General features: G+C 34.0%; 4 protein-coding genes across 5 annotated transcripts; 2 read left to right on the top strand and 2 right to left on the bottom strand.

The window, feature by feature from the left end:
• Nucleotides 1-569: 569 nt before the first annotated feature.
• Nucleotides 570-3,470, bottom strand: LOC110849398. 2 transcript variants are annotated; one of them, XM_035851596.1, is made up of 4 exons: nucleotides 3,062-3,470; nucleotides 2,246-2,257; nucleotides 2,084-2,185; nucleotides 570-1,626 (listed from the first exon to the last, which is right to left on the bottom strand). In XM_035851596.1, the coding sequence occupies exons 1-4, from the start codon at nucleotides 3,385-3,387 to the stop codon at nucleotides 1,161-1,163; spliced, it is 906 nt and encodes a 301-aa protein (XP_035707489.1). In that variant the 5' UTR covers nucleotides 3,388-3,470; the 3' UTR covers nucleotides 570-1,160. The 2 variants fall into 2 exon arrangements, with proteins under 2 accessions (XP_035707489.1, XP_035707488.1); XM_035851595.1 differs by having other exon boundaries at nucleotides 2,084-2,257.
• Nucleotides 3,471-6,298: 2,828 nt separating this feature from the next.
• Nucleotides 6,299-13,288, top strand: LOC110848495 (lamin-B1). The gene is made up of 9 exons (XM_022095725.2): nucleotides 6,299-6,661; nucleotides 7,663-7,913; nucleotides 9,509-9,678; nucleotides 10,029-10,161; nucleotides 10,321-10,362; nucleotides 10,865-11,038; nucleotides 11,104-11,292; nucleotides 12,714-12,976; nucleotides 13,054-13,288. Exons 1-9 carry the CDS (start codon nucleotides 6,325-6,327, stop codon nucleotides 13,124-13,126), a joined length of 1,632 nt encoding a protein of 543 aa, XP_021951417.2. The 5' UTR covers nucleotides 6,299-6,324; the 3' UTR covers nucleotides 13,127-13,288.
• A 275-nt stretch (nucleotides 13,289-13,563) lies between these two features.
• On the top strand, nucleotides 13,564-17,678 carry LOC110849276. Its single transcript, XM_022096675.2, has 7 exons — nucleotides 13,564-14,025; nucleotides 14,612-14,776; nucleotides 14,869-14,935; nucleotides 15,291-15,536; nucleotides 16,310-16,381; nucleotides 16,465-16,710; nucleotides 17,292-17,678. The coding sequence occupies exons 1-7, from the start codon at nucleotides 13,879-13,881 to the stop codon at nucleotides 17,309-17,311; spliced, it is 963 nt and encodes a 320-aa protein (XP_021952367.1). The 5' UTR covers nucleotides 13,564-13,878; the 3' UTR covers nucleotides 17,312-17,678.
• On the bottom strand, nucleotides 17,559-20,913 carry LOC110848376 (glycine-rich cell wall structural protein 1). The gene is made up of 14 exons (XM_035850975.1): nucleotides 20,821-20,913; nucleotides 20,593-20,746; nucleotides 20,381-20,485; nucleotides 20,238-20,289; nucleotides 20,011-20,171; nucleotides 19,885-19,944; nucleotides 19,665-19,700; nucleotides 19,445-19,522; nucleotides 19,337-19,390; nucleotides 18,946-19,098; nucleotides 18,856-18,870; nucleotides 18,758-18,787; nucleotides 18,144-18,353; nucleotides 17,559-17,671 (listed from the first exon to the last, which is right to left on the bottom strand). Exons 1-14 carry the CDS (start codon nucleotides 20,911-20,913, stop codon nucleotides 17,559-17,561), a joined length of 1,314 nt encoding a protein of 437 aa, XP_035706868.1.
• Between the last annotated feature and the right edge of the window lie 6,837 nt (nucleotides 20,914-27,750).

The raw sequence follows: 27,750 nt of genomic DNA, 5'->3' as shown, positions 1-27,750 counted from the left end.
TTTTGAAAATTTGAAATCTTCAAATTTTGAAAGTTCCATCCATCTCATTGAACAACCCGGCGTTAATTACCTGAACCTGAATTATTAATAATCTTATTTATCAAAAATGCATATAAACGTCGCTTAATTCCAACAATTACAAAAAGTATCAATTCGTAGAGTCGAAAAAAAACACAAAATCACAGACAATTCTAATATTACATCAACTAATATTACGAAGTAAATTACAAAGTTGCAATTCGCTCAGTCATTTGTAACTTTGTTAAATCCGTAAATTTTGTAAAATAAGTTTGCAAACTTTTAAAAAATAAAAGGACTCTCTTAATCTGGGTAAACGTATAAAAATTTGGTAGCTAATTTTCCTTTGAAACATTTCCAAATTTTTGTAAAAGTTTACAGAATTTACGGAATTTACGGATGTTACCAAGGACTGCATGAATTGCTTCAATGTATGAAGGCAAGAAAGGCGTCATTTTTAACTAAACGATAATACATACTTTTTTTTAAACTGCGTAAAACTTAAATTGATAAAAGAATAAAACCAAGCTGGTAATAAAAAAATAAACACATATTTGAAATTAATTTACTCCTTTATTCTTCCATTGACATTAAATAGGAATACTTTTTTAATTACGTCAACCTCAAATTGGTAAAATAATATAACCAAGCTGGTAATAAATAAATAATTGAGTAAATGAAGTTGTCTGACGCCGTTTAGAAAGATTGATAAGTGCTTGAATACAATAAAGTCAGTTAGATGATGTTCAAATTTGTGTTGAATTTGTGTATATCAAATTAAAGTTAAACATACAACGACGCAGTTCACGCAGTCATTCGTAATTTGTAAAATCCCATAAATTTTGTAGCTAAAACAATTTTTGCAAACTTTTACAAAATAAAAATACGCCCTTGATCTGAGCAAGTTTTCAAAAATTTGAAAGCTACTTTTCCTTCGAAATATGTGTAAAATTCTGTAAGTTTACGAATTTTACAAAGTTACCAAGAACTGCGTGAATTGCCCTAATGTAAGTTTACAAATATTTGGACCTAAATGGTAATACATACCCTTTTTTACTGGGGAAACTAAAATTTGTAAAAAAAAATATAACATAACCGCGCTAGTAATAAAGAATTATACAAAATTTTATAAATTTACGCCTTCATTCTTCCACTAAAGACCAAACCCAGAGAACTATCGGAGTTATACTCACCACTAATATGAAAATGAAAAGATATTCATTTTCTTCGGAAAATTTCGCAATTTTTTCTAAAGTTGGAATTACATGATTCAGCAAAAAATTAGTCAGAATTTCACTTCTTAATACATTATTTTGTACCCAATCTAATTTACAAGCGTAATAAATTCCCATATAAATAATGAAAATTTCAACAAATCCGGTATAAAAGTTGGCACTGTAAAACTCATAAATCACATCGGCTTGAATGCTGATGCGTTTCCCGAAGATGCAAAAAGTGGCGAAATGTTCGCAATTTTCGGTTAATTCGTTATACTTTAAAGTGCCGGATTTCGATAATCGAAGGTAGGACACAATAGTGGCATAAATTTCGGAATCTTCTCTACGTGTTAGGTTGTGAAATTTGGCAAATTTTTCCAAATTGTTGATCCTGAGTGATAAGTAAGAAATTATTTAGTTGTATTTTTGTATAAGTATTTTTTGTATTATATTGGGCATACTCACGTTAACCTTCGCATACCTCGCAAATTGAACATATGTAGCAACTAAATAACTTTTAGCAGATTTCGCAAAAGTTTTGCTGGAAAATTATGAGATTTTTGGCAAACTTACCCAGCAAATGAGGATATTTTTATTTCGCAAACTCATCCTTACATCCTCATCCTTACTCATCCTTTTACTGTACCATCAGAAATGCATCGAGAACTATGTTTTTACAACTTTTGTGAGATTTGCGAATTCATATTTTGCGAATCCCCTCATCACGACGTACACACATATGTAAATTTGTCGAGCTTTGCAAATTTTCTAAATGAGTTACGATGCTAAAGAAGACGTTGGCGTGAGTACGCTCATTATTTAATGGGATTCTTGGCGAAATATTTCACCTGCAGTTAGCACCATCTGCCGCATCCTTTAAGCTGTCCGTATTAATTTTTGCAACTTTACTTCCCGGCGTATTTACCCAGTGATATACAGTATCAGTTCCCCTGTATATACCGAAATGGTTAAATTGACGAAAAAAGTTGGCAAAATACCAGGCAAAATACCAGTTGGAAGTTCTGTAAGGCAAAATTGTTGTAAATTTCTTGATAATAAAAATCAATAATAATAAAATATTTGAAAGTAATTTTTTGAAGGATCAAATTTTGAAATTTTGATTATTATTTGCGTCTTCCTTTTATTCATTTTTTAAATTTTGTTGCCAAACTATACACCTGTGGGCCACACTATATAAAGAATTCAGCGGTAATCTCCCCGTTACGAACATTGTTTCGTTTAATGCGGGTTTGCCACATTTCTTGCACTGCAAAGCAAGCACCGCATTAATAACTACTGTAAATTTTACAAGCTTTTGAATTTATCAGGTTAGCTAAATTTTCTAAAAACTTACATTTCAAAATCTTCTGAACAAATTTGAGATTTTAAGGTGAACTTTGTATGTCGTCAAAGTTGGACGGTGTTAATCAAAATGTGTGAAAATTGCGTATTAAATAGAATATAAAGGTAGGATTTGATTCATTGAGAATGAGCTAAGGCAAAAAATATTTCACCTGTTTAATTATTTATATTCGAATTTTTGATTTGATAAAGCACCACTCAAAGTTTTATAATTTCAAAAAAATAATTTGTACAACGGCACTTTCTTGTCGTTATTAATTGCAAGTGATAACTTGTGCAAAGCAAGAAACAAAAAATATTTGCGCCATCCCGCCACACGCCGTATGGAATCTAGCGGCGGGACATTTATAGTTTCTACCGCCGTGCATTTCTTGCAGGTAAGAATACCTTCAAGAAACCACTTTCTTGCCCTTATTTCTTGCACTAGTTTTAGGAACAAATCCCATATTTTTAAAATCACATACTCAATTCTCTTGGTAGGTCTTTCAAACTCGATTAGATCCCAAGGTTTCAATTTTCCTCGGATTTCTTCACACGGAACGTATCCTTCATACGTCTGGTACAAACTGTGGGCTTGAATGGACCTTCTCAGAAACGGGAGCAGAATCCAGAACGCCGCCAGCGTCGCGAATAGCTTCGGTTGAGGAATAAAATAATAGAAAATGAGGACAGAACTCACTTTCAGGGTGGCGTAAGCACCGAAAAATTGGTATATTAGCACCAAGCAGGCAACAAATAAGGCCGATGCTTTCACTCCTTCGAGAACTTTCTCAACAGTAAATTCGATCATTTTACATAAATATTATTTTAAAATACACACGATTTCAAACGAAAAGTATGTAAAAGTAAGTATGCCGGCTTTGCTAATAACGATTTTTCATTCGTTGTGTATGTAAAATAACAGGAGATAATTTTTACTGTAATCCCATCCCAGATAAACATAACGTCTGTCATCGGTCGGCCACTTATCAAATTTATGCTTGATGATAAGCCCCCCGGATGCACGTGCAGTACATACATACTTCGACATCATACTATTATACTGCATGTAAATTCCATGCAGAATTTTGGATTGGCAAAATTAGTTGCAGAATTACCAGAATTTTGTGCAAATAATGCTAGAATTTCATGTTATTAATTCCAGAATTCCGTACACTCTTAGAAAACTAGTAGTACATCATTACTGACCGAAGTACATGTATGTATGACTCTACCGGCACTGGTAATAACGGGCATTCCGATTTAGTAATGTTGCGGTACTGACAAATTTACCACTAAGAAACAAATCACCACCATTCAGGTATGAAGTTATTACCAAATCAATACCAGCACGTGACTCTACCAGATTTTGAAGTATACCTACAATTAATCCCAAAATTGTACGCAGATTAATGCCACCCGAGTAATATCAAGTTTCGATTCGTGGACAATTGTTGGTTAAAGAAATAGTATATACAAACTAACGCGGAAAATGTGGCATATTACAACTGTTTCAAAGCAGGCTGCCTATGCGAAGTTGTGAATAATTAATATTAAGAAAGTTTTACTTGCATGATTTTCTATTCTATTCTACACCAATTAGGTGCAGAAAATTATGTACCTTTTGTCTCCGTTAAATTTATTCCAGCCAGTTCATAAAAATGAATTAGTGTTGAAGGTAATTCATGCTGGACTGGACAGGACGATGATATTGACAGCTCGTCACTTCATGTGTGCATTACAGATAATTGTATAAATAAGTGCATTTTTACGATATTTTTTTAATGTTAGAAGGTTGGCTTATCTTTTTATTTGGAAATACCAATCTGTCCATTTAAAAAGGTTATCAAACAAGTAACTGTCTAACAAATTTAGGACTCGGTAAAATTACGTGGTCTCAAACCTGGTACACAGGTCACATTTTTTGACCCACTCGTTACGAGCTCGCAGTTTCGCATCCCAACACATTTTTTGAAAAGTTAGAAATTTCCTGAAACTGAAGTTCAGCGAATCAATTTTTAGCAATTTTTAAAAACTTTGTTCTTATTATTATAAGAATCATGCGAACTTGTCATGAATATTCAAATATGTAAATTCCACATAATTTTGCCAATTCCCATCAAACACGTTTCCGACGCCTATTTATGTGCTTGTGGCTTAGAAATTTTTTCATTTAGAAAATTCTCACCATTTACAAAATTACTTATCAAAAAATGCAACCAAAATAAAAAATTACGTAACCTCCGTCAACTTATATTTACATACGCATGATACCATATCAAACTTTCATGAATGCATTCTTCCTCCCCGATAAAAGAAAAAAACAGAATGAACATTCCATCAAAATGGCATCATCTCCCCTTCCACCTAGTGGTCGCAACGGTTCTCGGTTCTCATAGAACCGAACCGGAACCGATGGCTCCGGTTCCGTTCCGGTTTATACTGAGAACCGAACCGAACCGAAACTTTTATTACCGGTTCGGTTCCGGTTCCAAGTCTTTGAGAACCGAACCGAACCGGCCGGTTCGGGGTGAACCGAACCTCATACATAAATTAGCGAAACTTTTCCGAATTTCCCGAACTACACCTCCTAGTTTCCAAATGAAACTTTTCACCCCCAACGTTTCCAAAATGTAATTTTAACTTGCTGACACGTTTCCAAAATGAATTTTTGACTTGGTCACACCCTCCAAGTTTCCAAAATGAAATTTTGATTTGGTTACACCCCCAAAGTTCCAAAAATAAAATTTTGACTTGGTTACACCCCCAAAGTTCCCGAGATGAAATTTTGACTTGGTTACACCCCCAAAGTTCCCGAGATGAAATTTTGACTTGGTTACACCCCCAAAGTTTCCAAAATGGTATTTTGACGTGGTTACACCCCCAACGTTTCCAAAATGGAATTTTGACGTGGTTACACCCCCCAAAGTTTCCCAAATGGTATTTTGACGTGGTTACACCCCCAACGTTTCCAAAATGGAATTTTGACGTGGTTACACCCCCCAACGTTTCCAGAATGGAATTTTGACGTGGTTACACCCCCAACGTTTCCAAAATGGAATTTTGACGTGGTTACACCCCCCAACGTTTCCAGAATGGAATTTTGACACGGTTGCACCCTCAAACTCGGAATTGTTTTCTAACTTCAATAACTGGTTTTGCCGTTGACATGCATTAGAATTTGCTTGTTTAAATATAGATAAGTTATTGACTTGTATGTGATATTTCATCAAAAAAACGTCAATTAGAATTGTTTGTTGTTTATTGCATGTTTATTGCATATTGATAACACTACCGGTTTGATCCGAACCGCCGGTTCTATCACGGTTCTGGCCGGTTCCGGTTCGGTTCCAGTTAAAAAAAGTTCGGTTCTGTTTCGGTTCTTCAATTCTGGTTCTCGGTTCCAAACCGGTTCTTCCAAGAACCGAACCGAACCGAACCGTTGAGACCACTACTTCCACCCAACTTAAAAATACTCCTACCACAAAATTACCTCATCTCCCTCATTAAGCAATAACAATACAATTCATTGTTATCATCACCCTATTAAAAATATAATATGCATGATCAATTACACCTTATCCGACATACTGCAAACTAGTGTAAACATGATACGCGCCCTTGAAATCAAGATAAGCCTGTTATTTTGTACTAAATTCCAAGTCTATTACCTCAGCCGAAAGGTACACACGAAATTAATTATTACATTGTCACACTCATATTTTTACCATTTCACGGATGACCTGGAATGTTCCCAGGTTTTCAATTCAGTCGATTTCTGGACGTTGCTCAGCCCACACAATTTTTCACCGAGGTCTCGACGACATCCTTCCTGACGAAAGTTGTACTAGCCGCGACGACAACGACGATCGGAATTTTGCTGGTTTTGCAAAGACAGAAATCTTTTTCGAATTTTAAAAATCAGGAAGAATTAGATATAAAAATGGAGCCGGAACAGGATTTGAGCAGCAAAAGTGGGGGGCACAAGAAGGGAAAGAAGGGATCAGTTAAAAAAAGTGGGGGTGGTGGAGATATCGCAATTGCGGTAGAAATCCCACCCCCACCACAAAGTCCGACGCATGATGGTGAGTTAATGAGTAGTTTTTGGTATTTATAAATTTGTAAAGTTTGCAAATTTTGTTAAAATCCGGATGAGAACAATTGTTTTAAGCAATTTTTGCTTAAAACTCTGTAAAGTGTGTGAATTAAATATGTCAAAATCCTTTGGGTTAACTTTTTAGGACAGCATATTTTTTGACGATTTTTTACACCATTTCAGATTTATTACATATTTATATCGAAGTCAACTTTTGGAAACAAAAATTATGACTTTTTCATACAAAATATTCAAGCGTTGAGTTCGATAAAATATGTAAATTCAGAGCAATTATTTAAATAGACCACACATGTAAGAAAGTTTTCATCAAAAGTTTTTTTTACGAAAGCCTGAGAGCTTTCGTGATTTTACGACTTTTAACCAATTTCAGTCCGGCAAAATCATCTATGATTCGAAAATTATGAATGAGTAATTGTGTGACTATCACGTCTTAATGCAAATTCGATAAAAATTATTTAACCTTGGAAAATTTAGATCCGTCGGAACTCTCAAGTTTTATCGGTTGGCGTACTCCAATTATTTTTTTAGTAAGGAAACTTTCTCGGAGAAAGTTTCCTTGCAAAAAAATGGAGAAAGTTTCTCCGATGTGAAAATGTTAAAAAACGTAATTTTTTTAACGCATTCTCTAGCAATTTTCTCCGAAATAGTTTTATAAATGCAAATATTTTGTGAATATATGAGGGTGTTCATTACGAGTTTGCATATTCGCATCGCAGCATAATTTTAAAAAAATTGTGAACTAAATTGGAGAGATACGCAAGTTCACAAATGCATTTTCAAGTCACAATATTTTTGCGACCTTTTTTCAAACGTGATTAACGATACGAACTCTCAATCATTTTTGCAGACGTGGAAAAAGAGGTTATCATGAAGTTCGCAAATGAATTTTCCAGTCACAATTTGCAAATTTGAGAACTTTTTTTGCTAACGTTGTTAACTCGCAATCCTCATTGTCTCAATTTTTTGCAGAAGTGGAGAAAGAGGTCACCTTGAAGGCAGAGATTAAAGAATCGAACCATCCCGAGAAAGAGGTGATCCTTAAGGTGGAATTGGGTGACCCCAACATTCCAGAAAAAGAGGATGGTTCCATGACCGAACTTCTCCTCCTTGGGAGTCGTGAGGCAGAAAGGAATTTGCTCGTTCTGCTTAATAAACGGTTGGAACGTATCATCGAAAAAAATCGACAACTACAGGCAGCCAATAATCAGTTAATGACTCAGGTACGGTAAAAAAAATCATGCAAAATCAACTTTATTTATGAGGACAATTCTGCAAAATGCTGCAATTTCAATCATTGAGCAAAATTGCATATCGAGTAGACAAGTCTTTTTGGCTAAATTTGTCATAAGTTTTGCAAATTAGGTTGATAATAATTGGGAATGATTATCGCTACAATTCGGTAATAAAATGGAGACAAATGTCCTTAAATTTTTCTAAACTAATTGTTTTTTTCTTAGGTGAAGGAAAAGTAACCATAAAGTGATCATGTTAAAAGATCACCATGGTTACGGCGAAGCCTAGGTATGCATTCAGCTGCAACTTTGAGAAACTCCCACTGAGATTTCTCCCCAACCGTTCGTTGTACGGAAAACATGTTGAAACAAAATAGTTAGAGAATTCGGTTTTACAGTGACATTTTTCTTATTTTTTCCAAATTCAAATTCCTTCAGGTAGAAAGTCCGATGCCTAAAATTTCAAATCCATTTCTTGGCACCAAGGAAGTCTTTCCGACCGGGGGCTTGCCATTTTTATTATTCTCCAGGATAATACATAAATTTTAAGCCTTTATTCGACTTAATCGGATGAAAACTCACGGAATTATAGCTTTTTGAAATATTTCCATTAAGCAACCTATTTACGTATGTATATTTACGTGTTACTGGTTGCTAACGTGCTCTAATAATTTATTTAGCATCAATATTCAATACTCAACATAACCAATGTTGCTAGACAATCGAATTACGTTATTATTAGATCGCTAAATGTCAACGTATGTTGCAACAGAACAATCCTTAAAATTCAGAAACTGGGGGAATAAATTTGTTAACCGCGCATCCACCCACAGGAGAATTAACAACGTTTAAGATTTTATAATTGCATCTGATTTTATGCATATAAATTCACAAATCACTAAAAATAATTAAATAAATAAATTTTAAAAAACAAACTTAGGTGAAGGACGCGCTTAAAATATTAAAACAAGAAGCATTAAACAATGTCATAAATCGTTTAATATTTATTAACTTTCACTTCACCGGGGGCCCAACTAACACAGGAAAAAAGCTATACTTTCAAGCATTTGGAACAATTATACGAAATACGTAATATGTATTTGTATACACACTTGCAAGATTTGAATGGTTATCTTTCAATAAATTGCGACACCTCTTATAGAGAAATTTGTTCATGTTCTGGCGTATTTTAATAATTCCCCCTGTAATGCTGCACTTAATATTTAATCAAGTCATTGGTTTAGCTACATTTATTGTTGATTATCATTGCTCTGAAAATTTAATAGTTGGGCCCACGGTGAAGTAAAAGTTCATAAATATTAAACGATTTATGACATTTTTTAATGCTTCTTGTTTTAATATTTTAAGCGCGTCCTTCACCTAAGTTTGTTTTTTAAAATTTATTTATTGTGCCATGTAAACCAATTCGGCCAGGTAACCTTCCAGATCTTATTGTCTCTATTTTTTAACGAACTGTAATGGTGAATAGTTTATTTTTCACGAACAAATTTTTACTTTGCATGCAAAAATTCCCAACTAAAAATCCCATAAGCTTTAAAACATCATATTTAACTCTTTTTTAGTTGGAGGTAGAAAAGGAGCAATGCAGCGCAAAAGTAACCGAGGTCACCACCAGAGCGAACGGCGACCTAGAAAAAGCGCTCAATGACCTGGCCAACGCCAAAAAGGAAATCACCGTCCTCACATTTAAACTTGGCGCGGTTAAGAAGGAAGGAGATGATGCTAGAAATAGGTAAGTTTTCCAAAATCCTGGCATCCCATCAATTTTAGAAAGTTACACCAAAATTTCAAACCACAATTTACCTCCAATTTTCTGAATTTTTCGAAATAATTATCCGAAATTTACTTAATTCACGAGTCTCTGCAGAAATTTTGAAACGTTTGAGGAGAATTTACTTTGAAAATTTTACATACATGCATTTCCAAATTTTTCGAAATAATTATCCTAAGTTTACTCAATTTATGAGTGAGTCTCTGCAGAAATTTTGAAAAGTTTGAGGAGAATTTCAAAACACAATTTGCTTTGCAAATTTTGCACGCATTTCCGAATTTTTCGAAATAATTTTCCGAAATTTAATCTAGCTTACAACGCTCCCTGGACGAAGTGGGGCGACTTAAGAAACAAATTGCCGACTTAGAAGCGCAATTAAACGATGTTACGAACAAGCTTAAGAAAACGACCGAAGTTAAAAATAAAACAGAACGAGAACTTAACGTAAGTCGTGGCGTCCTTGTTATCATGGTTGTTATTATGCACATAATAATACAATAAAGATAAGTGCAACGAGTGCTTATCATGGCCATTCCAACACACCGGCCGGTGGCTTATCTTCAATGGGAATGTTGCAACAATAAAATGAATTTGTTTACACAGGAATGGAAGGAGGAGGCCATCAAATTGGGACAAGTTCTTCAGGTAATTATTATTTAACAAGGCAATTAATTACATAAGTTATCGGGATACAAAAAACAGTTAAAAATGAGACTCATGATAATCTACGCTTACGCAAAATATATTTTTTTGCAATGTGCGAATAATTTGACAAACATAATTTGTTTAATGAACAATACTAAAAAAAACTATATTGTGTAGAATTAACCCATGAAAATCTTCGCGTATGCAAAGCTTAGTTTTTTTGCAGTGTGCAAATAATTCTGGGGAACAATAATTTTTTAACGAACAATAATAAAAAATATAAGCAGAATAGACTCATGAAAATTTACGCTTATGTAAATTTTTTTCAGTGTGCAAATAATTTGGCGAACAATGATTTTAATGAAAAAAAATAACCAGAAAAATATATTATGCAAATTTAAAAAAATAATAATTCAAGAAAATTGCCGAATAAGCATACCCTTTAAAATTAATGGTTTTTTTGATGTAATTAATGGTATTGTTAACTTGCAAAATTTTCCAGGACACTAAAACCGAGCTTGAAAAAGAAATTTTAGCCAAACTCGACTTGGAGGCTCAACTTAAGGGTGAAATTCAAGAAAAAACTATGAAGACGACGCTCATCGAGACGGAAATGATTCAAATGAAGGCTACAGCAAATCAATTGCTGCACGAACAAAATGAGAAACAGCAAAAGGTTAATAGAAACCAAAAATTTGAAAGTATTTATTTTAAAAAATCTTTAAATTCAAATTTTTTCAGGAATTTGAAAGTATGTTGGAGAAAAATATGAAAAATCTGAGGGACGAGTATACCCGAAAACTGGTGGAGAACAAGGAAGAGCAGGCCCGTCTGTATGAGGAGAAGGAACGAGACCACATCACAAATAAGGAACAATTGAAGAATAATTTGGCCGAAAAGGGAGCCGAATTAGAGAAAACTTTGAAAGAGGTGAGATTACATGGGTGGTACAAAAGTTGTGGAAATGCAATCGGGAATATTTTGCAAAATATTTTGCAAACTTCAGCAAAATATTTTGCAAACTTCAGCAAAATATTTTGCAAACTTCAGCAAAATATTTTGCAAACTTCAGCAAAATGAAGAGACTTTTGGAAAATTTAAGTCAAAACATGAACATAGATCTCGAACACTGCTTACTTAAAATACAATTTATATTGTAGCATGATGCACAAAAATGCGTAAAGACGTCGAACTTTGTCAAATACTTAGACAATTCACGCAGGCTTTGGTAACCTCGTAAATTCCCTAAACTTTCCAACTTTTACGAAATTTTACAAATATTTCTGAGGAAAATTAGCTCCCAAATTTTTGTAAACTTGCTCAGATCAAGGGCGTCTCTTTTTATTTTGTAAAAGTTTGTAAAATTATTGTACAAAAAGCACGGATTTTATAAAGTTACCAAAGATTGCGTGAATTGCCTCAATTTGTCCGAAATGTAACTTCATAATCTCACGTAGTACTTCCCACATGGAAAAATTCCTAAAAAACGAGTAGAAATATTGAGAAATTTATATTATTGTACGGTCAAGAAATCGTGCAGGTTTAATATGAAGCAAATTTCAACTTGGAATTTCCAACAAAAATTTTACCTAGTTGTAAACTTGCAAGTCGAATTACTTTGGAAACTATGTAAATAATTCACGTCAACCTTCGTAACTCTGTAACTCCGTAAACTTACAAAGATCAGCTTACGAACCAAAAACATGCGTTTCATCTTCGTAATTCTTCGTAGGTGAAAATTCCATTCGAAAAGTTCGTAAGTTTACGTGGTTACGAAGGCTGACGTGAATTGCCTCAATATTTTCGCGTTCAAATTTCCAATCATCGAATCTGAAGCAGAGAGGGTGTTTTCTTTACCTGTTTTATTTAATTTTTCTGTAATATTTTCATTCATCAAATTTTTTTCGGCGTATTAATCACTCAAATCTTAACATGTAATATTTTCATTCATCAAATTTTTTTCGGCGTATTAATCACTCAAATCTTAACATTTTTTTTGTATTTATTTATATTTATGAAAAATCGTTAAAATATGTATTTAATATTTAGGCAAAAAAAAACACCAAAATATTTACCCAAAGAACATAAAAATACAAATTTTCAAAACATTTCAACTGCTGAACATAATACTCTTAATTTTTTGTGCACAAATTTCTTTTAGCAAAAAAAATTCGCCTCCCCATCGTTGAAATAACATTTCAATCATTTCTCATATATTTTGTAACTAATTTACAAATTATATACGTATTTATGACAAAAAAATCTAGAAGATTTGCCAATTTTTCAGTATTTCTGGCAAGTGGTTACTTTGTCACCATAAACATTGACCCTCTCTTTATGAATAATTCTAGGTAAAAACTTTAACCGAATCGGTCCGCCGTCTCGAAACTGAACGCCACGCCCTTCTCGTTCAACTCGACGATTTGGAATCCGAACGTAAAGCAGAACGTGCCAAACTTGAGGCGGAAATTGCGAACAGAGATGAATTATTGAAAGTCAAGATTCGCGAGCAGAACGAATTATTGGACAGATGTCAGCACTTGTTGGATGTTAAGGTTGCGCTTGATAATGAATTGGCCGCTTATAAAATCTTGTTGGATACGGAAGAATCGCGGTAAGCAGATAGTTTTAAAATTATAACTGCGGTAAATTTAAAATTTAAAACTAAATTGAATTAAATTTATTATTTAGTTTGGAGATTGGCGAATTTGTTAAGAAGGATGAAAACCAGAATTTTGCTCCTCAACAGCAAACTGCAGCCTGATTTCGAAATTAAATATTTATTAATATATCCTTAATTAGTAAATTATCCGAATAATTAACCCGAATTGACTGATTATTATTTTGTCTGAAATAATTTTTTTGTCAGAGTGATTAATTAAATGAAGTGCTCGTTAATAAAAAAAATATAAAAATTGCAAAAATATTTCGCATCCCGTTTTCGAAGAATGTTTACAAGATTCACACCATATGTGCATTGCACGGACAAAAATTTGCACTAAATTTGCATGAAAATGAATCCGTATTAATGTCTCGATAAACTGCATGGGACAAATATTTGCAAATTTGCATGTGTTACTTATTCTGCTTAATAACTGACATTCATCTAACTGAATTATACACATACACAAACTTATCCAACATTATTGTGATACATAGATAATCATAATCAGATACTTACTTGGTCCAGCAATGATTACAGATATACTATAATCCTAAACTTGAACCACCTGTAAATTCAAGCAAGGTTAATCATTTTTTGTATAACAGATTAATAAAAATGAACAGTATTCCACAAAATATTTACAAATCTGTGTCTAATCTCTAATCCATTCCGATTTAAGTGGCTCACTTTTTAATCTTAAATCCCAAAATGATAAACCATAATAACCAAAAAGGCCCAGTTTACTGCAAGAATTTGGCATGACTTAAATTAAGTTTTAATACAACTTTTAATATGTGTCCATATGTTGTTATATGTACTTACGTGAAATAATAACTTTCTGACCCCTGAAAATGGAGGAGGACGGATTGAAAGAAGTGCAGGAAAGCAGTATTCGCAAACATCTCTTAAAATTGACCAAGCTCACGAGAAATTTAGGAAAATTGTTGGACAAACTTTACGAATATGATGTACTCGACGGGGACAAAGTGAAGGAATTGGTAAAATAATTAGTTGCATATTTAATATTGCGTAACTCTGCAAAATTCCTTTACTTACAGAATTAAAAATATTTATCCATGCACATTTAAAATAAGCTCGATTAATCGAGCTTACTTTAAAATAAAATTTTATTTTAATCTAGGCGACTTTAAACTTAATTTACATAACGATTAGAAGTTACAAAGATTTGCGTGAAGGTGATTTATTTATATGTACATGGAAAGATTTACTACGAATTTCATATCAATTCGTGATTAAGAACGATATTTTTCTGTAAAATTAAAGTTAACAAATGTCAAGTTACAAATCATTTGCAGGCTAAAAGGTTCTTAATATTTTTTTAAGAAATCAAAATATATTATTCATCATAATCAGATTGAATCTGGGTACTTCTTTTGTAGATTTTATCTCAAAATTGAAATGAAAATGAAGTAGCAAAAACTTTATAAATGTGAAAAATGACGTAAAAAATTGTAAAAATTCGGATTTTCTCAGAACCCAGAACTGTTTCAGTCAAAAACTTCCTTCATAAATGTCACAAAAATGAAGTCAAACACTTAAAATTATGAAATTGTCTCGTCTTAGAAGTGTTGTGGCGATGATGAGACGGCCGCCCATCTCTTGTATGAGATGGTCATTCCCAAATTGCCCGACGCTTTTGACCTCCTCCTCTTCTCCTTGAGGGACACGGACAACGACCGGCTCGCCCAGCTTATCGAGGATACCGCACTTTTCGGCGGGAATGGTCGGGTGCGGACAAGTTCCTAATTTGCATTAAAAATTAAAATGCATGGCGTTAGAATTTCAATTATTCATCAAATGCAAAATAAATTTCAATTTAGCGTCGTATTCGCCGACGATCTTCGGCTTCAGAGCAGTATACAAATCAGGAAACGAGAAGTTTGCTTGGTAAGAGGGAGATGGAGGCGAATTTTCTCGGGAAATATAAATTTTAAGGGGTTTTCAATGTTCGAGATTTAAATTAGTGCATGAATTTGGACTCGATCGGAGTCGAATCCCAAAATACCGGATTCAGATTCAAGAAATGGGGAATCCTAAAAAAAAGGACTGAGTTCATGCTCGAACCCGAATTCGGGTGTCCGGGAATCCGAATCTGACTCAGATTCGTGTCGAGGATTAATTTAATCGTTGTTAAATTTTTCGAAAAAATAATAATTGTTCGAAAATTAAGAAAAATTTTGAAAGCCTTTTTTTAATTGCCCCATTATAAAAAACTTAACTTCAAAATCTTCTAATCTCCCAGTACGCGATGGGGAAATGGGAATAGCGGAAATATTAGAAGATTACCCGGAATATTCGAAATGTGGGAACAGCTCTTTATCAAATTTGTCGAAAATATTAAAGATCTCCGACCCGAAGCAGAAATCTGACAATTTTGTCCTTGAGGCGACCCTTCTCTTGCGCAAGTGGGTGGAGACCATGGGCGCTAAAGCGAATGTGGTCATGTTAACGGCTCTCTTTGACAACGAAGGAAATCATGAAGCTGCAGGTACTTCCAAATTTTTGGAGAATTCAATTACGTAAAGATTTGAAACATTGGAATAATTTTTGATTCGGAAAAATTTTCGAAATGCAAGGTTTTACAAGATTTTTAATAAGTTTTCATGCATATGAAAATCGGGAAATATTGTTTTTCTACGTGAATCCAACTTAAAAAAATATGTATACCTAACTATCACTTTATGCAAATTTTACTTTCATCAATTTGTAGCCCCAAATTGAATCGATCCTTTTATCGATTTAGACCAAATTGGCACATTTTTAATTTTTCAAATTTCAAATTTTATCATTAGTTGATTAAATAGTTGATTCAATTTGGGGGCAAAAATTGATGAAAGTAAAATGTGCATAAAATGCTAGTTATATTTTTTTGAGTTGGATTCACGTCAAAAAAATTATTTCTTAGTTTCCTACGTAAAAAATATTTATAAAGATCGTTAATCTCCGTAGGGTAGTGGTTACATAATTTAGGCAGAGAAAAATAATTAAACTACATATTCTTCTGAAATTCATAAAATTTTCATAATTTTTCCATAAAAAATTATTATAAAAATTATAACCAAACAGTAATCTGATTGTTTTCTTCGCAATTTTTCCTCAATTCTGCAAGCAAATCTGTGTGGTTATTAATAAATTACAAATACTGATAACTATTTTACTGACGTATTAATTTCACAAAATTACGCAAAAATTACACAATTTCATAATTACATAATTTTATGTAAATTATACTTTCACCATTTTTTTCTTACTTGTTTTCAGAACGAATCCGACAAATGTTCGACTCATTTATCGATTCCGGTTTCGCTTTCGACTTTCCGGGACATTTCACAAGTAAGTTTTTTACAATAAGAACCATTTTGATAAGCTCTTATCAAATTTCCATATTTAGCTGAATTACTATTTTATGCAAATAGTTGCTGGAAAAGAGGCGAAAATTGCCACCGTTCTAGCAGACAATCCTTCCTTTTGCATGTACCCGGAGCGTCTCTTCCTCCTGTTAACGCTTCCATATGACGAAATTGCGAACTTTACAAAGGAAAATAGCTTTCTGCCCAATGCCACCAAAATGTTGAGGGAGTGGACCCTTTTCGCCCCAGATGCCTCCACCCTGGACCATTTAGCGGCTAGGTTGGCGTTTAATGGGCATTTTTGCAGTGCGGGTAAGTTATGTGGGCGCAATTCACTAAAATATTCGTAACCCTGTAAGTTTTTTTTGTAAAAACTTACAATCAAATTTTAGCTCTTACAATTTTGTATCAAGACTTTTACATATTTGCAAATATTTAGTGCGTTTTATGAAATTAGTTAAGTAGTAAAAATAGTAAATAATGAACACAGTTTACTAAAATATTCGTAACTTTGTAAAATTTTTTGCAAAAATTTACACCAAGATTTTGTATTACATATTCATTTGGTACAACTCGGAATTTATTAAATTGACAAAGTTTACGGTGTTACAAAAATTAATTGAAGTGAATCGGGTCATAAAATATTCCATGTTTCTGAATTTTATTTTTGAATGGATGCAGTTCACCAAAATATTCGTAACCCTGTAAATTTTTTGCAATAATTTACCCCGAGATTTAGCGTCCAAACTTATTTATAAAATTTTTCGTTTACATGATAAAAATCGATTTTATGAAATTTACAAGTTTTACGCCGTTAGAAATATTGAAGTGAATGGCGTCAAAAATTAGTTTTTATAGGTGCATTGTTTAACTTATCTTTTATGAATTTTCAGAAAAAATTTCGCATCTTTAACTCCTCCAAATAACCCCTAAAACTAAATATCTTATGAGAATAATTTCTTCGAAAGAAAATCAAAAATTTCAAAATTTTTACATTTATTAATTTACCATTCTCTCGCCCTTACAAAAATCCTTATTTTTACACATTTATTAATTTTTGTGAAAAATAAAGTTTACAAAAAATGTAAATAAGAAGACTAACCATAAAATTTTTGCTTTTTGACCGAATTTCAATTATTAAATCTATGATTCCATTCGAATTACACTTTTTTGGGGTCACCCGGCTCCGAATCTGACGTGAGGGATCGTCCCGCATGCAAATCTTCCGGCTTTGGTTTTGGTTTAGTGAAACCACGCCCCTTTCCGCCTCCGTCTGGAAAAAAGTAAGAAAAAATGCATAATTAATTAGTTAATTATCGTCATTGTTTACTAATTAATTTGGACCACAAATAATGGAAGTGAGCACGCAAGTGATGAAGTCGACAACAAAATTGTACTGATGTATGAACAAAAATCTCAATTTGCCCGAATAGTGTTAATTTAAGAGCAAAATCTCATTTTGCCTCAATAATGTTAATTTAAGAACAAAATCTCATTTTGCCTCAATATTGTTAAATCCCTGATCGATATTGGTTAGTTCGTTAATTATTTAATTAATTAGAGATTAATTAAATACCGATCGATTAGTGAAAGTTAAATGTTAAGTGAGGCAAGATGAGACTTGTGACTTTTCTTAAGGATACCTCCTTCATCATCACCCCAACCACCACCCCCACCACCACCACTACCCTTACGGCTACCCCCATTATTATTATTTCTGCCAGAACCACCCCCACCTCCTCGACCGCCGCCGCCGCCACCCCCGCTCCCGCTCCCGCCACCGTTCCCATCGCCATCACCCCACCCGCCACCACCGCCACTCCCACTGCCTCCGCCGCCGCCGCCCCCATTGCCCCATCCGCCACCACCTCCGTTCCCATTGCCTTTGTTAACTTTGCGACCTTTCTTCTTGCCGTTTCCGCCACCGCTTCCATCGCCGCCATCGTCTCCGCCATCTGTGAAAATATTTGTGGATTACTTTCTCTCGAATCTCGATTTTAACTCGTGATCAAAGTCGTCAATATCAGCACGTTTTTTATCATTTCTCCGCTCTGGGAATTTATTTTAAAATTCTGGCCGACAAATTTGTAGAATAGGCCATTGCCAATTTTTTTAAAATATACACTCCAGATTTTGACCCTTTCTGAAGAAAGAGATCTCAAGTTTGAGAAGCCTTCAGAAAAATTGGAACTCGTCGAATTTGCCACAAAAAACTCACCGCCTTTTTCTTAATCAACTCACTGAATACAAATTTGTAGGTCAGAATTTTAAAATAAATTCCCAGAGGCGAGAAATGATTAAAAATCCAATGATTTTGACGATGAGTTATGCGTTAAATTATTTACATACTAACCTCCACCTCCACCACCGCCACCACTTCCCCCGCCACCTAAAAACAGAAAAAAAATATTTTACTAATGTGAACATTTTTGTCTCAAGGCATCTTTTTAAATTTACCGCCCCATCCGCCACCTACGAATATTCGGGCAAAATAAATAGAAAAAAATTCCGGAAATTGTTCATTCGTGCGTTCGTTTTAAATCTTACCGCCCCCACTGCCGCCACCGCCACCGCTCCCGCCATTATCACCATCATCGCCATCTAATGAAGTAAGTAAATCAATTACTTTGTCCGAATTTCGCGGTGCATTTTTAAATTTTAACTGACCTCCACCACCGTTCTCGCTCCCGCCCCCGCCGCCTAAGTAATTAAGGATTAAATTTAAATTAAAAATCTCATTTTGTCTGAAGATTGTTAGATAACGCAAATTTTTTAATTAATTTTAATTAACTTCACTCCCTAATTTCCTAAGTGATTAGGAATTAAATTTAAATTTAAAATCTCATTTATTAGATAACGTGTAAATTTGTAAATTAATTTTAATTAACTTTAATCCCTAATTCCCTAATTAATTGTAATTAATTTGTTTAATTTGTACCTCCACCACCACCACCACCTCCGCTACCCCCACCGCCACCTATGATTCCAAAAACTATTCACGACATGAGCAAATTATAGTCTCATTGAGACAAAACGTTATTGATACCTCCGTTTCCGTTGCCTTTTTTCTTCTTCCCGCCACCGCCACCGCCACTACCGTCCCCGCCGCCGCCGCCGCCACCGCCTAATTCGATAACATAATTTTAAATGTTAATGAATTGATTAATTGGTAATTAGAGATTGAATTTAAATCATAAATCTTAAAATTTTGCCCAAAACTTATTCATATGCAAATTTTTAATTAATTGCTAATTATATACCTCCACCACCACCACCGCCACCACCTCCGCTACCGCCACCGCCTAAAATTAAAAAATAATTGCTAAATAATTAAAAAATAATAATTAATCCCGCGTCGTCTTTTTAATCCCTATATTGATTAATTAATTGCTAAGTATTTAAATTTTAAGTCTCAATGTGCCTCAAGATTGTTAATATGCAAATTTTAAATTAATTAATTTTAATTAAATTTTAAATTAATTATACCTCCTTCACCATCTCCGCTTCCACCCATCATGCTTCCCATCTCATTGGTGGCTTGTCCAACTAGAAATATATTTGCATAAAATAAAATTATCAACTTCCGGTCTGGCTAAATTTGCAAATTATTACCTTCTCCTAACGCTTTCATGATAGCCTTGTCCTGAATCTGTTCGACCTGTTTGTTATACGCGATACCCTTGCGACGCGTGTTTTCTCCCGCCACTTCAATGCCCTTCCCTTCCGCGGCCTTTTGCTTCCACTGGTTCGCAACTTGTACGTTTACCGCCTCGCTAATTTAATTTAGGGGGAAAGTGAGATTAGATAAATTCCTGTTTCGTACCAATTTTTAATTTTACCTCTGTTTATTTGAGAGATCTGTGAATTGTTTTGTATATTTGGCGTCGATCGCTTTCCCGCCGCCGCCGCCACCACCGCCACCACCTGCGTTATTAAAATTGAGTTAAAGCGGGAATTTCAAACTGGCAAAATTCAAACTTACCGCCTCCTTTCCCGCCTCCTCTCCCCCCACCGCCACCACTCCCACTTCCTCCCCCATCCCCATCATCGCCATCCCCACCACCACCCCCACCCCTTCCGCCACCACCTTTAATCAAAGCCAAATTCAGTTTGCATTTAATTCCCCCGCCAAAATTCAAAATTACAGATAAATAAATAAACTATCCCCCGCCAAAATTCAACTAAGTAAATTACCCCCATGTCCACCCCCACCCCCGCTGCCTCGTCCCCCACCCCCACCGCCTCCACTGCCCCCACCACCACCATCCCCATCGCCATCCCCACTCCCGCCATCATCTCCACCTCCCCCGCCACCACCCCCGCGATTTTCTTTCGTTAAGGAACGTTTCTAAACCCCCCCAAAATAATTAGTTAATTAATTAATTTCGCCTCAATTAACTTCAATAATTAATTAATTCATACCTGTATATGCACCCATCTCGCATCGCTGCACCCAATCTGCACCACGACGCCTACGACGAGGAGCGTGATAAGCTTAAATCTTGTTAACTTCATGACCACCAAATTTTCCAGATGGACTGACTGCTGGAAAGTGAGTGAGTGGCTGACAAATCAATGATGAAACATGAATTTGTCAAGCTCAATTTTCATTATTTCCTTTATTGTCCCATTGTTCTCGGGACAACCTTTATTTTTCGTCACGAAGCATACTTACAAGGTTACACAACTCTTTGCCAACCATCGTCACGTCGGTCGGTCGGGGGAACATTCCTGGCTAAACAATCGACTCAAAAATTACGTAACAATCCACCAGCGGAACTTGAACCGTCCTTCGACTGATCAATGGCATTCCTTGACTTGACGTGTGCCACGATTAAATTAATTCATATTTCGATGTGTTATGCAATCATGAAATTCTCTCAATGAAATATTTCGTAGGTAATTAAACTATAAATATTAAATGCAGGTATAAAAAACAAGGAAGTCAGACAGAATTTTGTAATTTCAAAAAATATTTCACGTCTGGCAAGAAATTTTTTAGGAAATACAATTTTTTTTTCTGTGACGTGGAAAGTTGAATGAAAAATTGAGTCATGATTATTGAACGAGTGACGCCACACATCCGGTTTTGAGTTATCGAAGAGTGGGTGAATTTTGTGGTACTTACATACGTTACGACACTGGCATAATTATTGGAGTATTGTTTTCGGAGCGTGGAAAATACAATGGACTCGTAAAAAAATAAAAGCTGGCAAGGCTCTCATGTAAAAGGCGAGAATTTTTTGGGAGTGGATTAGGTAACGAGGACAAGAATTACATGATTTTTATGTAATTCCAAATTTTATCGCGAATTTTATCGCAAATTTTATCATTAAGTGACACCACGGAAATGAAGAGTACCTACCTAATTTCTGTCTATCTTTACCTCAGAGATGTAGTTAAAACATAACTAAGCGGCGACTTTTAGCGGGAAGAGATAATTACAAAATTTAGGGGGAGAAATAATTCATGTATAATAAATTTAATTGGTATACAATTTTAATTGAATTAAAAATTATGCATATTTTTTTAAAATTATATTTTAAAAGATAACAATACATTTGAATTAAATAAAGAACGTCCGGGAATGAATGGGAATGCGCGCTCTAGCGAGTATATTGACAAATCAATAAACCCGCGAACTATAATAATTTAAATTTCTGAAAGCCCACTTCATTAGGGTCAATTTGGTATATCACTCTTAAATTTCAAAAATGGATAAGGGTAGAAGAAGCTTGTTTGAAAGGGAGCTGTTAGCAAAACGAGTGATGGAGTTCTACAACACGACAGCCAACCGAGACTCCAAGGTGACCTGGAACTTTTTTAAGCAGGAAGGAATTCCAAGTTCAAATGTGTATTCCTACATAAAAAAGTTCAAGGATTCCGAAAATGTGCAATTCAAGAAGCCAGCTGGTCGTCCGGCGAAGCTAGCGACCACTCGAGTGAAAAATAGAATTGAAAAAATTTTCAAAACCAAGCCATCAACGTCAGTAGCTGTAGCTGCCAGGAAAGTCAAAATTTCCAAAAGCTACCTGGGGGAAATTAAGGTCCATAAATTAGGAATCAAAGCAAGGACCAAAAAACCTGCACCAAATTACAAGCCCGTACAAGAAAGTCGGATCAAGGATTGCTGTCAAAAATTGTTGAAGAAAATGCGTGGAAAAGTAGTGATCCTGGATGACGAAACGTATGTTCCGGTTGACCCTTCAAATCTTCCAGGGCGTCATTTTTTTCATAGCTCGGATCCCTCTGAAGTGGCTTATGAAGAAAAAGTACGAAAAAAAGACAAATTTCCAAAGAAATATTGCATTTGGCAATGCATCTCCAGTCACGGACATGTATCAGACCCGGTAGTTCTCGAAGGGAATATCAATCAAGATATTTATCTGAAAAATTGCGTCAAGGCTGGATTGGAAGCATTTATTAATAGGTTTCACAAAAATGATAAAGTTTTGTTTTGGCCTGACCTCGCCACTTGTCGCTATGCAAAGAAAGTGACCGAGTACCTCAGAAAGAAAAATATTGATTTCGTACCAAAAGATATCAACCCACCTAATGTACCCCAACTCCGCCCAATCGAAAAATTCTGGGCACGTTCTAAGTCAGTATACTCCCGGCTTCAAGATGTGCCTGACACCTTTCGAAAATTCAAAGGACGATGGAAGAAAATCACCTCGGAAGTGGCAAAAACTTCGGGAAAAAATTTAATGAAAAATCTTCGCAAGAAAATCGAACTAGTCGCCAACGGGGGTGTGGCGGCCTTAGCTATTAATTAAATTATGTAGGTACGTATTTGGTATTATACATATGCAAAAAGTTTAAAATTCCGATAACTCATTGTGATTTTATGACCACATTTTCAGACCATTCCCATTCATTCCCGGACGTTCTTTATTTATAAAATTATAATTACAACCGTTCAGCTCATATATGTAAATTAATGGACTCAATTCCTTTGGAAATTTTCTACGAGGTTTTTATGGAAAATAATATAAAATAACTTGCCAGGAAGCCTTTAATATTTTTTTCAGACTATTATTATTGGCTGAAATGAAATAATTTTAGATTAATTAAATTTATTTGTCCATATTTTATTCGTCCTTTCCTTTCCGGGATTTATGGCGGGGCGGGTCTTCATCATCGTCACCTCTATTTTTACTATCGCCATTATTGCCATCCTCCATGCCACTATCGGCCATCATGCTTGCTCCCGCTTTCTCCATATCTTCCATCGCTTTGATAAGCGAGGCTTTATTCGCGGCCCGGATCTTGTTCCCGTTTCCTCGCTCCCGCTCTTGGACGAGATTACCGCGCTCCTCAATTTCGCGACCGCGAGCCGCTTTGTCTTTCCAGGACACATCTGAATCTCCCGCCATTTTCTTGGCGGTCCTTAATCATTAATTTAAAAAAACTAGTTTAGAATTTGTAATTTTGATCAGAATTTTAATTTTTTAAAGTTTAAAATTCAGAACTTGATCAGAATTTTATTATCCATTTCTTAAATTTGAAACTTGATCAGGATTTTATTCTGAAAAATGTTTCAAATTTGAAACTTGGTCGAAATTTTATTTTTTACTTACTTGTCACCAAGGTCTTTAAACTCTTTTGCCGCTTTGGACCCAGAACCACTAACGCCGTGTCGACGGTTGTCGTCGGACGTGTTGAAATTGTCATCGCCATCGGATTCTGCCGGAGATGCGGACCGTTTTACGAGGGAGACCTGGAAATTTCAAAATTTAGAAAATTTTTCAAATTTTATTTTTGAGACACGCAGTTAACTTACCCCAAATACTGGTAGGATTAGTAGAAATGTGGCTATCGTGACTAGGTAAAATTTCATGGTACTCATCTTTTTGCAAAATCAAAAAGTTGCAAATTTTTGCCCAAAAATGCGTACTAGCAAATATTAAAAGTTACTTGTCGCGTGCATTGAGATATGCAAATTTTTGCATACATATGCACGCAGTAAGAATGGGCATTAAAATTCATTTGCAATGTCTTGTTTTTAACAGTTGAGGAAATCGGTAACTTTTTATTGCGGATATTTCCATTGTGATTTATCTGCATACTCATTCTCATTGTATAAAAAGTTGGTAGATTATTGATTATTCGAGATAAAAATAAGTCTAAAATATGAATCAGGAATGAAAATATCTAGTTATTAATCTAGTTAACAATTATTTATTAAGCAGTGTCCTCCTCAGAAACAAAATGGCATACTACTTTATAAAGCAGAAGATCAAAATTGCGCAAAAATGGTTGCGAATTTCTAAATCGTATAATTAGCCTACTGGTGCAAGAGTATCTTATACTCAAATTGGCACCCGTTTTTACTTTCTCACACATTTTTGACGTCGAACTATTTCGATCCATCCAACCCGATTAATCAATTAATTAAATCAATTAATTAAGTTAATTAATTAATAATTAGAAAGTTTGAAAAATGGATCGTCAACCTAGAAAAGATTCTAATGTAGTGCCTTCCTCAGAGACAAAATTGCATACTATTTTATAAAGCAGAAGATCAAAATTATGCAAAAATAGCTGCGAATTTCTAAATCGTGATGGAATTATATTATTATTATTAGCCTATTGGTGCAAGAGTATCTTATAATCAACTTTGTAACCCTTTTTACTTTCCCACACATTTTTGACGTCGAACTGATACATTTCAATCGAGAAATCGAGTGCGTTTAATCAAATAATTAAATTTAATTAATTAATCTAATTAATTAATTTTAATTAATTAATTAAATTAATTAATTTAAATTAATTAATTTAATTAATTGATTAATAATTAGAAAGTTTCAAAAATGGATCATCAACCTAGAAAAGATTCTAACGTTATTTCCTCCCAGAAACAAAATTGCATTCTTTTTTATCACCACACATTAAAATTGTAAAAAAATGAATTAAAATCTATATTATGATTGTGGAAGATGATGATGATATATCTATTATTCAAATTAATTCAAAATTTAGCACACATAAATTTTTAGACACAAATTTTTTATTTCAAAATTAAAATTTCTATCAAGTTGGACATTCTTAGACCAAATTGGAAGGCAGTGTCCTTCCAGAGATAAAATTGCATACTATTTTATAAGTACTACAGTAAGTAAGTAAATAAGTAATAGATAATCAGAGATTGCATAAAAATTACATTAAATTTCTACATCATGAGATCAATAGCTCATTTTTTCTTTACCTAACTTATAACCGTTTTTACATGCACACACATTTTTTACGTCGAACTGGTATATTTCCAAATCGAGAAATATTTAGCAGAGAGCATTCAAAATTTGAGTTTCAAATTAATTAATTAACATTAAAATTTAGAAAATGAATCATAAAACTGAACCAGATGCAAATGTGAGACAAAATTGTATACTAGTTTATCCAACAAATAATCAGAATTGAATAAATTCTTCATTAAACGTCTAAATCATGAATCTTTTAATCAGTTTTGCAACCCTTTTAAATACACATAAATTTTTGACGTCGAGCTGCTGCTACATTTACAAATCGATGAATATTTGTAGTCTGCATTTAACCAATTGCACATTAAAGTTTAGGAAATGGAGTAGATACGAATTTGTCATCAACTTCATAATTTTTTTGTATAAACTAGTACATTTTTTGAGTCGGACTATGTGCATCAAGTTGAACATTAAAAATTTTTTTTAATGGATCCTAAAACTGGACTAATTAAGAATACGATGTCCTCCCAGAAACAAAATTACATACTATTTCACCAACATAAAATCAAAATCAGATGAAAATTGCATAGAATTTCGAAAATGAACAAGTAAAACAAATGCGATCTGTTACCCAATTTTGCGACCTTTTCCGCCGGCAACACAGCCAGAAATTCCGAATTGTACAAAAATTGCGTTAAGCATTTAAATGATGAATACCACAAATAATAAAACTGGCATCTTTTATCCAACTTTAAAACCTTTTTTACGCACACATGCATTTTTGACGTAGAACTCACACATTTCAAATTCCAGAAACATGCATTTAATAGGGTACATTTAACTAATTGCATATTAAACATTAAACTTTGGAAAATAGGTCTTCAATAAAACTGGGCCAGATTTAGCTGTCCTCCCAGAAACAAAAACAAAATTGCACTTCAGCAGAAAATCAACATTTCATACAAATTGCATTAAATTTTTGCCTAAATCACGATTCAACTTTTGAGGGTTGAGAATTCATCTTTAATGAAAGAAGAATTCTTAACCTTTATGCTGAATGCAATCAATCTTACAACCTGTTTACATACGAATACATTTTTGATGTCGAATGATACATTCCCAAATTCAAGAAATATTTAAGAGTTCCCTTAATTATAGGGACATTCAAAAGTTTACAAAATAGATCATAAAACTGGACGAGATGCAAATGCGGTGTACACATATTTTTTTATGTAAAACTGATACATTTCCAAGTCAAGAAATATTTTAAATTTGAGCAGGTTTCGTCGGAATACATGGGTGTAGATTGTAAAAGCAATTTATTCTATATAGCTTTCGATGCTGAACTTGCAGCATCATCAGGAAATCAAGATTTTTAACAATTTTTTGGAAATCGAAAAAACAGTGCTTTTCTCAAATTGAAAATGATATTTTGTTGCACTAATGTATTTATGGAATTTAAATAAGGGGTAGCATTAATGATGACCATATGGGTTCAGGTTCATGCCATTGTCTTGGTTTATGGCGTATTTCGTATGGGAGTATTTCTTATGTGCAAACTTTCAAGAAATATTTTAAATATTAAAAAAAAATCAGAAAATCAAAATTGAACACAGATGACGTTAAATTACTAAAGCGTTATTGATCTTATGAAGTCCTGAAAGGACGCTTTTTTAATCAATTTTATACCCATTTTTTTCATACACACATTTTTGACGCCGGACTGATACATTTCTACATCGTGAAATATACAGTAGCGTGGATCAAACTGGATATTATGTAAAAGGTTTAAAATGTTTCACAAAATTGAACCAGATTCGGATACTGTGTTCTCCCAGAGAGAGAAAATTGTATTCCATTTTATAAGTAGAAAAGCAAAATTGCATTCCATTTTATCCACAGAAAAGCAAAATTGCATAAAAATTTCTAAATCATGATCGGTTGAAGATCTTAAGACTTCGGATGAAGATCTTAATAAATTTTACATTCAATTTCTAAATATGGAGGACTAAATGATAGAATATCTTTAAATCAAAGTGGCAACCTTTTTTACATACACACAAATTTTTGGCATCGAACTGATAAATTTTCAGATCGACAAGTATTTAACAGCGTTCATAAAATTAGCATTACAAAATTGACGGACAAGTCA

This window comes from Folsomia candida, unplaced genomic scaffold (genome assembly GCF_002217175.1).
Source record: "Folsomia candida strain VU population unplaced genomic scaffold, ASM221717v1 Fcan01_Sc004, whole genome shotgun sequence".
Classification (NCBI taxonomy): Eukaryota; Metazoa; Arthropoda; class Collembola; order Entomobryomorpha; family Isotomidae; genus Folsomia; species Folsomia candida.
Note: the sequence above shows the minus strand (reverse complement) of the source record. Positions and strands in the feature narration are given on the sequence as shown.

Coding starts and splice junctions, on each gene's coding strand:
- LOC110849398 (XM_035851595.1), bottom strand. CDS start 3,387: ATGATCGAATTTACTGTTGAGAAAGTTCTCGAAGGAGTGAAAGCATCG. Junction 2,258..3,061: donor AGACCTACCAAGAGAATTGA/GTATGTGATTTT, acceptor TTTGCCTTACAG/AACTTCCAACTGGTATTTTG. Junction 1,627..2,083: donor GCAGATGGTGCTAACTGCAG/GTGAAATATTTC, acceptor CTTATCACTCAG/GATCAACAATTTGGAAAAAT.
- LOC110848495 (XM_022095725.2), top strand. CDS start 6,325: ATGTTCCCAGGTTTTCAATTCAGTCGATTTCTGGACGTTGCTCAGCCC. Junction 9,679..10,028: donor GGAGATGATGCTAGAAATAG/GTAAGTTTTCCA, acceptor AATTTAATCTAG/CTTACAACGCTCCCTGGACG. Junction 10,363..10,864: donor AATTGGGACAAGTTCTTCAG/GTAATTATTATT, acceptor AAAATTTTCCAG/GACACTAAAACCGAGCTTGA.
- LOC110849276 (XM_022096675.2), top strand. CDS start 13,879: ATGGAGGAGGACGGATTGAAAGAAGTGCAGGAAAGCAGTATTCGCAAA. Junction 14,936..15,290: donor GGAAACGAGAAGTTTGCTTG/GTAAGAGGGAGA, acceptor CTAATCTCCCAG/TACGCGATGGGGAAATGGGA. Junction 16,382..16,464: donor CTTTCCGGGACATTTCACAA/GTAAGTTTTTTA, acceptor TTATGCAAATAG/TTGCTGGAAAAGAGGCGAAA.
- LOC110848376 (XM_035850975.1), bottom strand. CDS start 20,913: ATGAAGTTAACAAGATTTAAGCTTATCACGCTCCTCGTCGTAGGCGTC. Junction 20,747..20,820: donor CGAGATGGGTGCATATACAG/GTATGAATTAAT, acceptor GGGGGGGTTTAG/AAACGTTCCTTAACGAAAGA. Junction 19,945..20,010: donor CATGAAAGCGTTAGGAGAAG/GTAATAATTTGC, acceptor ATATATTTCTAG/TTGGACAAGCCACCAATGAG.